Here is a 14,922-nt window from a genome sequence, read left to right as displayed (position 1 = left end):
TTTCTCAATATCATAAAGGTTATATACAAAAATCCCACAGCTAACATCATACACAATGATGAAAGATTGAAACCTTTTCCCCAAAGATCAGGAATAAGATGTCCACTTTCCCCACTTCTATTCAACATAGTATCTGAAGTTCTAGTCAGAGCAATTAGTCAAAAAAAGAAAGAAAAGAAATCCAAATTTGAAAGGAAGTGATAAAATTATCTGTTTGTAGATGATAAGATTTATATGTACAAAACCTAAAGACTCCACTGGGGTAGGGGGGTACCCAGTTACGACTAATAAACTATTTCAGTAAAACTGCAAGATACAAAATCAATACACAAAAATACACTGCATTTCTATACATGACCAAAGAACAATCTGAAAAAGAAATTAAGATGAGTCCATCTGTAATAGCATTAAAAAGAATCAAATACTCAGGAATAAATTTAACCAAGAAGCAAAAAACATTTGTACACTTAAAACTACAAAATTTTGCTGAAAGAAATTAAGGCCATAAATAACTGGAAAGACATCTATGTTCATGAAGTGCTAGGATTTAACAGTATTAAGACTTCAATACTACCTGATGTGATCTACAGAGTCAATGCAATCCCTATCAAAATCTGAAAGGTATTTTTTGCAGGAAGAGAAACCCATCCTAGAATTCATATGGAATCTCAAGGAAACCCAAATAGCTAAACTAATCTTGAAAAAGAAGAACAAAGTTGAAGGACTAAAGCTTCCGGATTTCAAAACTTACCACAAAGCTACAGTAATCAAAACACTGGAGTATGGCATAAAGACAGCCCTGTAAGACCAACGGGATAAAACAGCCCAGAAATAAACTTTCACATACATGGCAAATTGATTTTTGACAAAGGTGCTAAGACCATGCAATGGGGAAAGTACAGTCTTTTCAATAAATGGTGCTGGAAAAACTGGATATTCACATGCAAAAGAATGAAGTTGGACCATTATCTTACATTATATGTAAAAATTAACTCAAAACAGATCAGAAGCCTAAATTTAAGAGCTGAAACTATAAAACTTGCAGAAAAAACCATAGAGTAAAAGCTTCATGACATTAGGTTTGGCATCAGTTTCATGGATATGATATCAAAAAGTATAGGAAACAAAAGTAAAACTGTACTTCATCAAAATTTAAAGCTTTTATGTATCAAAGGACACCATCAATAGAGAAGTCTACCCAAAAAATGGGAGAAAGTATTTGCAAATCATGCATTTGATAAGGGATTAATATCTCATATATTTAGTTAAAATATTCTGGCTGTGTCTATGAGGATGTTTCTTTTCTTTTTTTTCCTTTTCCTGTTACTCTGTCTAGGAGTGATGACACTAATTATTAGTAAGCATAACATACTTGAAACAAAGAAAAGCACAGAAAATAAAGATTTCCATGTGGGGAAAATGATGCAAGACTTTTTTATTCAGGTACCTCCAGACATAAAGTATTTTCTGTGAGTTATCTTTCCTTCAACCACATATTTATATTCAAATATTCTGGGGTTTATATTTAGGTGTGATCAGAGGAAAAGAGCACTCTAAAACTAACCTTCTGACGTTGCTCAGAAGCATCATTTAGAGCCATTGTGCCTAAAAAGAATTTATTAACATCTTTCACATATTGTCACCCACCTTCAAAATGTATTTAGAAACTAAAAATACGACAGTAAGTATACAGAACATACACATAGTAACAGTATCAAATAATAATTTAAAATATCCAACACAATAAAGTGGAGTTACTGAATCTGAAAACCATTAGTAAGATGGAGTAATGACAAAACACAATAAGCCAAAAACTAAGTCAGAAAGGGAATGCCCAAATCTCCAAAACAGCAATTTGGCCTCAACTTACTATCAAATAAGTCATTTTATTTTTCCTTTTATGAGGATGTTTATGATGAGATTAACATTTGAATCAGTAGAGTGAGTAAAGCAGACTGCCCTCCCAAACATGGATGGGCCTCATCTAATCTACTGAAGGACTGACGAGAACAAACAGCAGAATAGAAGAGAATTTGCTTTCTGCCTGGCTGTCGTCAGGCTGGGACATTGGTATTTTCCTTTCTTATGACTCAGACTCAAACTGGAACTTACACCATTGGCCCTCCTGGTTCTCAGTCCTGAGATTCAGTCTGGAGCTATACTATACCATCGACTTTCCTGGGTCACCAGCTTGCCAACTACAAATCCTGGGACTTTTCAGTCTCCCTAACCACATGTGCTAATTCCTTACTAACTAGCTAACTATCTATCTATCTGTCTGTCTGTCTATCTATCCATCCATCCATCCATCCAGTTATTTTGTCAGCCAAAAACACCTTCGCTTGTAAACTTCAAGAACACGTCCTAGGAAAGTAGTATCAAGCCTCCTGTCACCCTCACTGGGAACCCTAGCTTTAACCAAGAGTATCCCGTGTGTGCCAGATAACAACTGGAAGATTCTAGATGATGTATGCTAAAATTAAACAGCTAGACTACTGAGAAACCAAAGAATATACAAGCAAAAAGGCATACCTTGTTTTATTGCACCTCACAGACAATGCACCTTTCAAACTGAAAGTTGGTGGCAACCATACGTTGTCAGATGATGGTTAGCATTTTTTAATTAAGATATGAACACTGGTTTTTTTAGATACAATGCTATTATCACACAAAGTATACTGTAAACTTAAGTTTTCTATGCAATGGAAAACCAAAAAATCCATGTGACTCACTTTATTAAGATGTTTGCTTTATTAAAGTGGTCTAGAATTGAACCCACATCATCTCTGAGGTAAGTCTTTACTATTAAAGTATTTGCCAAATTACTGCTGATTTTAGATGCTTACAGTTTCCCTTAGTATCATTCGTGTTTTTCTGAATTAAAACAGATAAAGATGTCTACAGTTAACTTTGAAAGAGACACAAAATTTAGCTCTGCTTTCAAGTCGAAAGAAATTCTTAAACACTATGAGTAATGGCTAAACAAGTTTGTGAAAACTGAAGGAAAAGAATAAAGCAGGCAAACACTGACACTTGTGGTCATTCTGAGATTGCTAATTTGCAATCAGCTAATTCCTGCTGTGTAAGTTCGAAGAAAAGTAAAACTGGTTCATAAATCTACTGACTTCAAAAGAAAATGCCAAATTCTTAATAAACACAATAATTTTTTTTCAAAAAGAGAAAACTTTTAATGTTAAATGGCCAAAAATATCCCATTTATCCAAATCTTTTATGTAATGAAAAAGATGTCATCTGATTTTAAGTCAAAACAGTCAAAAGAAATAAACTCCAAGCAAACACTGCTATGCAAAATTGGTGACTGAGTTCAATAAAACTAAAATCGGTATATAAACAACTGTGTCAAATGGAATTTTTCAGAGTATTATGCTGGAAACTACACCTGATCCAAAACATTAAGATTTTCCTCCAGCACTGGAGAAAGACAGGTGAGCACTAGCTGAAATAAATGGCTTGCATTTTGGGGCCAATTGGTCAGACTAATGCAAACAGGAATGGAGACCAACGTAGAGAAACCAGATTCAGGTCTCCCTTCTCACATTACTCAAGGCTATCTGCTCATTATCAGAATGGAAACCACCAACCAAGGTTGAAATGTTCTCTCCACGCCCCCTTCTCGCTCATTCTTTTTACCAGGGACATTTGGTTGGATTTACATAGACAAATAGTGTAATTCCATGAAATTACTTATCTTTACTCTTACATACTGAACAAATCTATACCTGAATAATCATGTAATAATCATTCAAAAACTATTAATGACATAATAAAAAAAGTAGTAATTATTTCTGTATCCCGTAGAAACTAAGGGGTAGGGGCATAGCAAATCCTGTCTTTAAATTCTGACTTCTTGAGAGCTATTCTGGACATGCCCAGAAAAACCCTAAAACCAGCCTGGACAGTTCTGTCCATAATTCACACAGTAATATCCACCTATTGTCCCACCACAGATGCGATATAAAATTAAAAAGTAGACCTATGCAAGTAAAAATTACGACACATTTATAACTATAAAACTTAACGAAGTAACTGCCAGTTTGCTGAGTCTGACAAAGAAACCTGTCACATTTACCAAGGCAGCTTAACCATGGAATTCAGATGTTAAAAGAAACTAGACTAAAGGAAAAGCTTCTACAAGGCTGCCTGTCGTAAGATTTTTACAGTTTCTCTTAGCTAGAAACATGCAGGTTGTTAGAAAAAGTCACTAAAGTAACTTTGATCTCACGTCTGCTGCTTTTCTATACTTTATGTAAAGTTCCTAACCAGCCTAACTTAAACTTAAGAAACAGAATGCAGTTTATCTAAAAGTTAAAGGTAAATTCTGATGAAGTACACAGGTACCTTTTTATCAGTTTTCAGGAGTCTCTTCTGTATAAGCACTTGCCCAATAGCAAGCATGGCTAATATCCCACTGGGAAGTCAGGGGCTACCCCCCAATACTGAGAGGGACACCTAACCAGCAGGCTCCCTATGGAGTCCTCTTAATAACTAAGCTCCATAAGAAATCCAGTGGGGCAAAAAAAAGTCCAGTTAAAGATTAGCCAAAAAGAATTGTTTTATTCTTCCTGGAGAAAGGGCAGGGAATATATCTAAACCATCTTTCTATCTGTAGCATTTATAAGCTGTGCCTAACTGCAAATGTTGGCACAGAGCAGTTAATCGATATGTGTCTGTTGAACAAGCGAATAAAGTGAAAGTATAAATATCCATTTATACTTCTGTGAATGATTTCTGGGTATGCTATGCCTAGTAACAGGAAAAACTTCCCAGTTTCTCCAACAGTGCCATATAGCACAATGGTTAAGAACGGAGCGTAAGGACTTAGATGATCTTGCTTTAATTCCTAGTTGGACTCTTTCTCATCACTAATCATCTGATATTTGGGATAATTACTTTACAGCTCCAAACACTGGTTCCTCATCTTTAAAACAGGTACTACAATAATAAAACTATTATGAAAAAAAGTCATTTATATAAAAGCTTAAGTAGGCTTAGCACTCAGTTATGAATTTGGTCGCTGCTGCTAGCTGCATAGTCAAATCCTTCATGAGGAATTACTGATAAACAATGATCTCCTAAAATACATTTAGACCTTTTATAAAATAAGTTATTTTAAGTAGGCACTTAAGCATTACTCTGCCACCTAATTTTAAAAAGAGTAGTTAGCATGTAATATGGGTGGACTTAGGGCCTAATATCAAGAAAACTGGGTTTTAGTTCTCTTGCCCACTTAACCAGAAAAAGGCAAAGCTCTAGGCCTTAGGTTTCTTATTTATAAAACTCTTAATCTTCCTTCTAACATATCTAGGAACATCACAAACAATCCTGCAAAAACAGTCTAAGGATTCTTAAAACTACGAAACACGTTTCATCAACTACACTAAAAAATATAATGAAGACAAAAAAATTTTATTATTAGAAAAAATGAAAATCTGTATTTGGAATAAAAGACATTACTAGGGAAGATAGGTGGGGTGAAAAATAGGACTACAAATACACAGCTTTAAGTTCCAAAATGATAAATTTCTGTGAGTTAATATCCCTGAAGTCTCAGAGGAAAAACTGGTAATTCAGGCTATTAAAAAAAAAACAAAACAGACAATGCCCCAGTACTCTAAAGAAAGCAGCAGCAAGGTGCACCCAAGAGACTAATAACCATACAAAGAAATATTCTGGAGTGAGTATCTAGTGCTAACTGAAAAATCTGCTTGATGGCAAGTTACTAAACCATCCTGAAATATTAGGACAAGTAAATATGATTAGTAAAACCTCATCATCCACCAAGATCCTATACAAGTGTGCTCTATATACGCCATCATTTTGTTGAATCCCACCATACATGTAATTTTAAAGAAAATTTTATTTTATTTTAAATAAAAAATAAATGCTGACATTAAAAAGTTATTAAAAATAAAGTTTTGCTGCCTTCAAGAACACTAGAAACCATGTAAGACTGAAAACGAGAAGTGGGCTGTATCACATCGTGTGTCAGTAAAGCAATACGTGGCAGCTGATTTATATAAACCTCAGAAAATGAGGGGTGGGGTAGGGAATATCTGTGTTACAGATTAAAAGTGGTCTATGAGTCTTACCTAGTATTAGTAAAATTAGAGCAGTTTGAGAAAAAAAAAAAAACCAAGGAAAGAAGTGCATGGAAGGGGTTAAATTATACCAAGTAACATATAAAAACTCATATTGCTTATGCCCTATAGAATCATGTGATATGAAAACCAACAGCTAACACTGAAAACATTTAGAAAGCCTGTGCTTGAGCACAAAGTTAAAAAAAAAAAAAAGGAAATACGTTGGAAAAAAATAAAATTATAACCATTCATTTCATAATCATTCCATTTTTGTTATTATTCACTCATCACTATACTTACACTGATTATATATATAATTTGCCACAAAGATGCAAAATCTATGAGCTTCTCCCTACCTTCGGTTTTTAGTCAAAATGAATGCAAACAATCACGTGGGACTCAGCCTAGCAGTGACGTTAAATTCTGCTCTGTCAGAGGGAGAGCATCTGTCAAGCCCACATTTAAACTGCTGCCTGCCTGTGCAGCAGCTGAGGAGCCGTGGATTTCATATTACAGGCTAAAACCCCAGTAAAACTGCTCAAAATCCTTCCTGCAGCTGCCAGGCAACAACGAAAGAGAGTTAAATCCTGTTCTCTTCTAATACAATCGAAGCACTCCATTCTAGCCCTGGCTGCTTTACATTGTAGCTCTGTGTTATTACTAGAAATATGGATACTGAGAAGAGAATACAGCACTGCATTGTCCGGCCAGGAAAACAGCAGATGTAAAAAGCTTCAATGCATCAACTGTCGGGAAGAGTCAACAGTGCTCCAAACAGAACGAACAACTACAGCTCTTTTGTTTAAAGAAAGAGAAAGAAAATGAAAGAAGGGAAAAACCTCAGAAGACTAGGACCCATATGAACGAGGGTAACTCGGAGACAAGCAGACAGATGGACACTTTGGACACGGTGAAAAGCAATCGCAGGAGGCAGACTATTGGGGGATGTGCGCATGTTCGATAGCATCTTTTTTGCTGAAGTGATGGCGTGCCAAAAGTATTTTCAGTGGGCATGATCCTCTCCACATAAATGGCCTGACCAAGGAAGGTATGTCAATATCCTGTGTGTGATATTCATTTAAATGTCTGTTACCTTTTTATAGCTCTGGAGGCACTGATGTCTAATAAACAAGTTCATACAGTTCACTGTCCTTGAAACTATGAAAGGGTTTCTAAGTATATGATTTTAAAATTTGTCATTGTTTAGAAGACAAGCTGCCACTGCTTTATTCAAGTAAATATGTAGCTCGGAACAATTACGGATTGCAGAAAAGGGAAATAGTAACAAGATTTGCTTAAAGGATTCTCTGAGAAATTAAACTTAAAAAAAAAATCTGTAGCCCTCTGAAGAAAACATAGCAATCCTCTATCAAATTAGGTCAAAATGAATCCTTATCCAGTAAACTAAAGTGCTCTCTTAAAAATGGCTATCAAGAATCAGTGCAGTGAAATTACATTAAATAGTATCAAAGATGATCTTAACATTAAGAGCTTTTTTCAATCCTTTTAAAACAAAAGCTTAATATGTAACAGCTTTCAGTAAAATCTTCCCTCCTATATCCATCTCCGTAAATAAAGATAACAAATACAACCTATGAGACTATCAACAAATTTTAAATATCACCAAGCTGTAAGACACTAAAAGGAAAGCATTCGCATAAGCTCACACAAGGCAGTGTGAGTTTATGCACAGCACACCACCAGAGCAGATTTGCATGTTGTTACAGTGTCCGCGAATACAACTTTAAACAAAGAAATATCAATAGTTAGGAAAATTACCCCCTTCTGAAACAGTGAGCTTTTATTTTAAGCAACAGACTGATTCTACATGATCAAAACATAAGGCTGTTTTTGGTGACCATTTTTAAAGTGAAATTCAAAGACATAACATGAAAATACTTTGATATAAAAATATCAATGCAACAGCAATACAAGGTCAAAAATTAAACATAAATGTGGCTTCTGTGCTTCCAGGCTATATTAATATGCAGTAATGAACTACTGCCACAGTATGTGTGTGCAGGGTAGAAATAAATCTAATGAAGTGTTTTAGCAACAATCACAGAATAGAAACCCACAGCTAGGGAACTTAGAAATTTCTAAAATTTCCTACAGATCATCAAAGATCCTGATTTTTGCTCAATTTCACAGCACAACTCAATAACCTATTATTTAATAATCACCAAAAGAAACATTTTAAGACATATGTAAGCAATTCTTTATAAAATTAAGATCAAACAATTTTATCAGGCCCTATTATTATTACAGCTCAACATCAACTCTCATTCACAGGATGAATTTTTATTCCCTTAAAGAATGAAATCATGTTATTAAGCCAAAAAAGGGGGTTGTAAAAAATCTCAAGTCCCTCTTAATAACTCAATCTCGCCAATAAAACATTTTATAAGCTAGATATCTCAAAACAAGAGTGTAGAGTTTTTTATTCAAGCACCTCTTAAGCCTAGAACTGTTCCAAGAGACTAAAGATACCAACACTTTTAAAAGCCAAATGCTAAAAGTGTACGTGTGTGTGAAATAATGAAACAATATTTTACAGTCACAGTCTCCCCATGAACTTCAATCCATAAGATGTAAATACACATTAAAAACTTGATAATATTTAACAAATTAACAACTTTCATCTGTAAAACTATTTAAAATGCCAAAATATTTTAACTTTCTTGTCTTGTTCCCACTTAAGAATTAAAGTACAACAGGCAGTAACTGGAGAATAATTTTATCATTTAATAAAAGGAGGAATAGTTACTTTAACTTTACTTTCCTTTAACAGAAAAATTATGATAAATAGTTGAGAAATTTTTAATAAAGAATTTAAGCTAGACATGTACCACCATTTATCAATGGGAGATGAACAAATGAGTATATGTGGATTTCAAGCATGAGCAACTTAATATTTACAAACATACAAGTATCATAAATTTAAATTAAGATGCATCTCTGTCACCTATTACTACAAAATCATATAGGACCATAAACTACATGTTTATGCTAGGTAACAATACATAATAATTTGCTGCTTTCTGTAACACTGAAATACTTTAAAGACATCATTTTGGGTATAATGTTTTCATAAAAATACAATTTACCAATATGATATTTACCTTCATTCATTTTTTTCAGTCCTTTATTCAAAAACTCATTCAAACATCTGACCTTATGTTTATTGCTTCTTAAAGTATCGAATTTATACTTTTAAAAGATCTAAAATGATTAGACTTCAACCAGATTCCAAGCATTCTTATATCAACAGAAAGCTGATATACTTAATGTAGCTTTGGAATGTTTAAAATAGATTATCAAATAAATTTAAAAAGCAACTTTTGTTTCTTTTCAATTTACACATAACCCTTCATCTCTACTGGCTTCTTTATGAGGTGGGGGAAGAATTATTACTATTTATCAAATATTTTATTTGAAAATAAAAGCTCAGAAAGAGTTTCCTCATCTAAACAGAAGGGCCAACTATTTACAAGTATGAGGAGAGAGTTTCTAAATCAGAACACTTAGCTCTATTATTTTCAACTTAGCTCACAACAGAATTATGTTTTACTGGTACAGTGAATGGCCTTGGCCTTCATTAGAGTAATGTGAAATTAAAATTCATGTAAATAAACCTAATAAATAACAAACCAGATTCTATGTTTTTAAAACACCCAAACTTAAAAAGAAATAACTGCTAGTATCTCACAAAAAGATTAAATATTTCCTTACATTGAAGAAATAACCGTAACTTCTGTAAGTACTACATAATTTCAGATACTACAAATTATCAAAAGCTGGCGCCTGTGATATTACACTTTAGAAATTTGTTCAAATTCCCAACTACTTGCTCCTCCTAGTGGCTCTTACTAGAATAGCAGTACTTTCATTCATACGTATGTCTAACACTTCCAATCAATATTTTCAAAATACTTCACGTAAGTGAATTTTACTCTATAATTATTCAATTATATGAGGACTTCCATTATTTCCCCAAAATAATAAAATTTCATATCAAGGTTAAGCAAATCTGGTATTAACCATAAACCTCTCAATATCACAGGCTAAATAAATACATACATATATATGTATACATTATAATTTCAAATAAACAAATGCTCCTACAATAAATTTTTTAATTTACTAGTTTTCTTTTACTTAAAGAAACAATTGTCACAATAAGTTGAAAAAATTAAAAATACACATTAGTCCTCTTCTCAAAGTTCTTTTTTCCTTTTAATAGAATTCAAGCTATAGCTCCTTACCCATCCTCTACTCCCATGCCTTGATCCAGAAAAACTAAGAACTGAAAACCATTAACAAATCTGTGCTATGCACTGAAAAAACTCATTCAAAGATCAGTTCTCAATATGTGGCATCATGAACCTCCCATATTGACATTTCATAATTTTCCTAAACCTAGGGCTCTACGTGTCATGCTAGCATCAGTCCTAAAAATGTAATAAATTCTCCACATGCACATTTAGAACACAGCATAACTCAAAAATCTTCTAAAATGCATTCTGTGAAATTTTAAACTTTAAACAGTAGGATATAATAGCACCTATTGTCTATATTTTGTAAGAAATCTGAAAAGACTGTTCAAAGTAGTTCTTTGTTTAATTCTAACATGGAGATTCAACTGAGAGATAAGATAGGACTCTGTGAAGGCCACAGGTAATTAAAGATAATCAGCTGCTGTATTTTATAAATCAATCTTAAGTCTAAGTAAGGACAATGATCTCATGAATACCTCATATTTGAAGTGGAAGGTTAAAATTAGAAAAGGGTACTTGAAAATGTTCATCATTTATTACTGTCTTAAAATCCTGCACTGAAGTTACTGAACCCTGAAAATTAATTTTGACAGGTGCATCTTCTCATTGACTTTCTCAACACAGCAGGGGCCAATGGAAACATGCCAAGCAGTGTTCTGTGACTAACAGAACTCTGCCATAATCAACCTTGCACCGTCTGTCCCACAACTGATACATGACCATTTTATAATAAAAGGCTGCTCGCTGTGCACCATACCACCAATGGTTTGTCAAATCAATTTTAATTAACGCCAATAAATTTTCTATCTGCTCTCAGGCCTTCTTACATGGCCTCTTCTCAATAATCTAGTAACATTTTTCTCTTCTACATGCATACAACTTTTAATCTTTAACGTAAGTCAAAGGTACAAATGACCAGAGCTACTGAGATGATGAAATAAGTGGAAGAAAATCAATCCATCACCCCTCTCTAAAGTGCTCACTGTGCTCCAAAGGTCTATTTTTAAAGAAATTATTCCTGCTCTCAGGATGTTATGTTGCCAAGGGAAGACAAATTGTAAACTTTGTTCCTGGGTTTTCATATTTTCACAGCTTAAAAATTCCCATTTGCCCTAATTTTATTAGCATCCAAAGTCTCTTACAGGCAGTTCTGTAATATTGAGCATTTTGTAAACTTTTATGCTTCATCTTTACAGAATGACTGCGAGAGAGACAATGTGACTGAATTAGAAAATGATTACCAAAGAATAGCACTGATTGAGAAGAATACATTTTCAGCCGCCGATCTCTCACATCCCATTACTGGATATTTACAACATGCTTCAGTGGAGGAGAAGACACTGCTGCTTTGCAAAGATGAGCTGGAATGCCAAGAGGTCTCTGTTCCGCACCCATCTTATTGGTGTACTTGCTCTCGTGTTTCTTTTCGCTATGTTTTTATTTTTCAGTCATCATGACTGGCTGCCAGGCAGAGCTGGATTCAAAGAAAACCCTGTGACATACACTTTCCGTGGATTTCGTTCTACAAAAAGTGAGACAAACCACAGCTCTCTTCGGAACATTTGGAAAGAAACAGTCCCTCAGACTCTGAGGCCTCAAACAGCAACTAACTCCAATGACACAGACCTGTCACCACAAGGAGTTACAGGGCTGGAGAATACACTTAGTGCCAATGGAAGTATTTACAATGAAAAAGGTACTGGACATTCAAATTCTTACCATTTCAAATACATTATCAATGAACCTGAAAAATGCCAAGAGAAAAGCCCTTTTTTAATACTACTAATAGCAGCAGAGCCTGGACAAACAGAAGCTCGAAGAGCTATTCGGCAAACTTGGGGCAATGAAAGTCTAGCACCTGGAATCCAAATCACACGAATTTTTTTGCTGGGTGTAAGTATTAAGTTAAATGGCTACATTCAACGTGCAATACTGGAAGAAAGCAGACAATACCATGATATCATTCAACAGGAATATTTAGATACATACTATAATTTGACCATTAAAACACTAATGGGCATGAACTGGGTGGCAACATACTGTCCACATATTCCATATGTTATGAAAACTGACAGTGACATGTTTGTCAACACTGAATATTTAATACACAAGTTACTGAAGCCAGACCTGCCTCCTAGACATAACTATTTTACCGGTTACCTAATGAGAGGATACGCACCCAATCGAAACAAAGACAGCAAGTGGTACATGCCACCAGACCTCTACCCGAGTGAGCGCTATCCTGTCTTCTGTTCCGGGACTGGTTATGTTTTTTCTGGAGATCTGGCAGAGAAGATATTTAAAGTTTCTTTAAGTATCCGTCGTTTGCACTTGGAAGATGTATATGTAGGGATCTGCCTTGCCAAGTTGAGAATTGATCCTGTGCCCCCTCCCAATGAGTTTGTATTCAATCACTGGCGAGTTTCTTATTCAAGCTGTAAATACAGCCACCTAATTACCTCTCATCAGTTCCAGCCTAGTGAACTGATAAAATACTGGAACCATTTACAACAAAATAAGCACAATGCTTGTGCCAACGCAGCAAAAGAAAAGGCAGGCAGGTATCGCCACCGTAAACTACATTAGAAAAGACAACTTTTTTTTTTTTCAAATGTGCAGTCTGTAAAATATTGCTAAAAGCATGTATAGTTAAAACTGATTACATCCATAGGACAAGCTTTAGTTAAAAAGTCATCACATAAAGGAACCCAAAAACATTTTTTTTAATTTCTGAAGAAGGTAATTCTTAAAAATACAACATTATATAACAGAAAGGCAACCCAAAAGAATCTATTAAAAATCCACATAAGGGAATTCTATGTATTAGCATGCAATAACAGGCATGCATATGTCAGTGAATCAAGTCTTTTGTTAGGGGCCAAGAAGATGTGTTCACATATATTTTCCATATAAATTTTAAATTAAGAAATGGAGACAGTCAAAACACCCATCATTTTAGATTCAGTTTTTCACTTCAATATATAATTAAATGTAAATAAAACATTACTGTCAATTTTAAGGAAACTTTATAATTGTGCGAAGGACAAATTTTCTGACCTATTCTAGGGTTCTAAAAATCATAATCCATGCAATAAGATTTAGTTGAGTTATTCCATAAACATATTTATAAAGTTCAGAAGTTTCATCAGTGCAGCTCTCATCTAAGTATTCACTTTTTTAAAACAACTGAGACATTCATTTTCTTTTATTAATACTCACATACAGTGGGAGAAATTATTTTGACATGATGTGATAAAATGTGAAAAATCAATGTGTCTCAGGCTCAAGTTTTTATAAAAAAAATTAAATGTTTCAAAATAGAAAGTTTGTTTCCTCATTGGTGTTAAGGGCCAAGTTAGCACTTCAGTGATTTACTCAATTTGCCAGTTGCTGCACTCTCAAGGAACACCGCCACTTAACTTCAAGCATGCCTGAAAAAATATGTACCATTTCCTTCTGACTGAAGCAAAAGTGATTACTTACAGGCACAAAGAGAATGTACTGTTGAAAAAATATGAAGGATAAAGAGTGCAGCAACAGTTTCATTCAATACATTTTTAAGATGCATGTCTGCCAAACTGCAACATATGGGAAGTTTATTTCCTGACAGCAGGTGTACACATGCCAATACTTAATCACTGTATGGCACCTACTTCCTTCTCTGAGTGCCAAGTTTACAAACCTGCAGTTTTTAATTTGGTGGATGACAAATATTCTGCATCACCAATTAAAAACTTTCTGGGGGGATGGGGGAAAACTACAAATGTTTGATGAACATTTGATTCTAGGATGAACAATGTATACAATGCACTTTTATCAAGTTTTTAATAAACAAAGTTTAAAAAACCCTTTATTGAGTGTTATAGTCCAAATATTTCACAGTAATTTCATTTGGTTCCATTACAAATTTTAAAATCAAGAAATACTAACCCATTAATATTAAAACAAGTGTTTTTATTTCATACAAGTATATAAATTTATTAATCTTAATTTGGGTGTTACTTATCCTAATTCTCATAACAATCACTGTTATCCTTTATTCCATTCTGAAGAGATAATGCATCGAAACAGAACTGTAAGATGTTAAAGTTCAGAATCAGAGAAAATGCTTCAGTACTTGTTATTTAATGTGTTGAATTCTATTTATAATCAACTTACCTCTCATTTCCAATTCAGTAGCCTAAGTGTTCTACTCTACATAGAATAATCCTGAAAGCTGAGCCATATTACCCCTCAGATCTTGGTTAAGTCTGTTTTTCACTTAATTTATTCTGCATGATTACAAAAAGACTAAAATTACTAAATATCAAAATTACTACACATGTAAGAGGACAATACCAAATTAGATAAGTAAGTTTGATGAAAAACAAAAGAAATTCTTCCCTCAATACAGGGTAATTCCCTCATTAATACTTTAGAAGTTGTTTTTTTTTTTTTAAGTGTATGTATATGCATGTGTGCATGCACAGGTACGTACTCACAAACAGAATCCAAACACTATTTGTCAAAATTATTATTATACTGCAGTATCTTTAAAGATAGTA

The 14,922-nt window shown here is 34.0% G+C and overlaps 2 protein-coding genes across 2 annotated transcripts in view; one reads left to right on the top strand and one right to left on the bottom strand.

Moving 5' to 3' along the window:
* CDC73 (cell division cycle 73) overlaps positions 1 to 14,922 on the bottom strand; it is an 80,552-nt gene that overhangs the window by 27,167 nt on the left and 38,463 nt on the right. The gene's annotated exons all lie outside the window — the stretch shown is intronic.
* On the top strand, positions 6,526 to 14,229 carry B3GALT2 (beta-1,3-galactosyltransferase 2). Its single transcript, XM_006186108.2, has 2 exons — positions 6,526 to 7,149; positions 11,575 to 14,229. Exon 2 carries the CDS (start codon positions 11,696 to 11,698, stop codon positions 12,962 to 12,964), a length of 1,269 nt encoding a protein of 422 aa, XP_006186170.1. The 5' UTR covers positions 6,526 to 7,149; positions 11,575 to 11,695; the 3' UTR covers positions 12,965 to 14,229.

This window comes from Camelus ferus, chromosome 23 (genome assembly GCF_009834535.1).
Source record: "Camelus ferus isolate YT-003-E chromosome 23, BCGSAC_Cfer_1.0, whole genome shotgun sequence".
Classification (NCBI taxonomy): Eukaryota; Metazoa; Chordata; class Mammalia; order Artiodactyla; family Camelidae; genus Camelus; species Camelus ferus.
The sequence above is the reverse complement of the archived record's forward strand: the minus strand, read 5'-3'. Positions and strand labels throughout refer to the sequence as shown.

What these genes read in the sequence shown, in the direction of transcription:
- B3GALT2 (XM_006186108.2), top strand. Translation starts at nt 11,696, where the DNA reads ATGCTTCAGTGGAGGAGAAGACACTGCTGCTTTGCAAAGATGAGCTGG.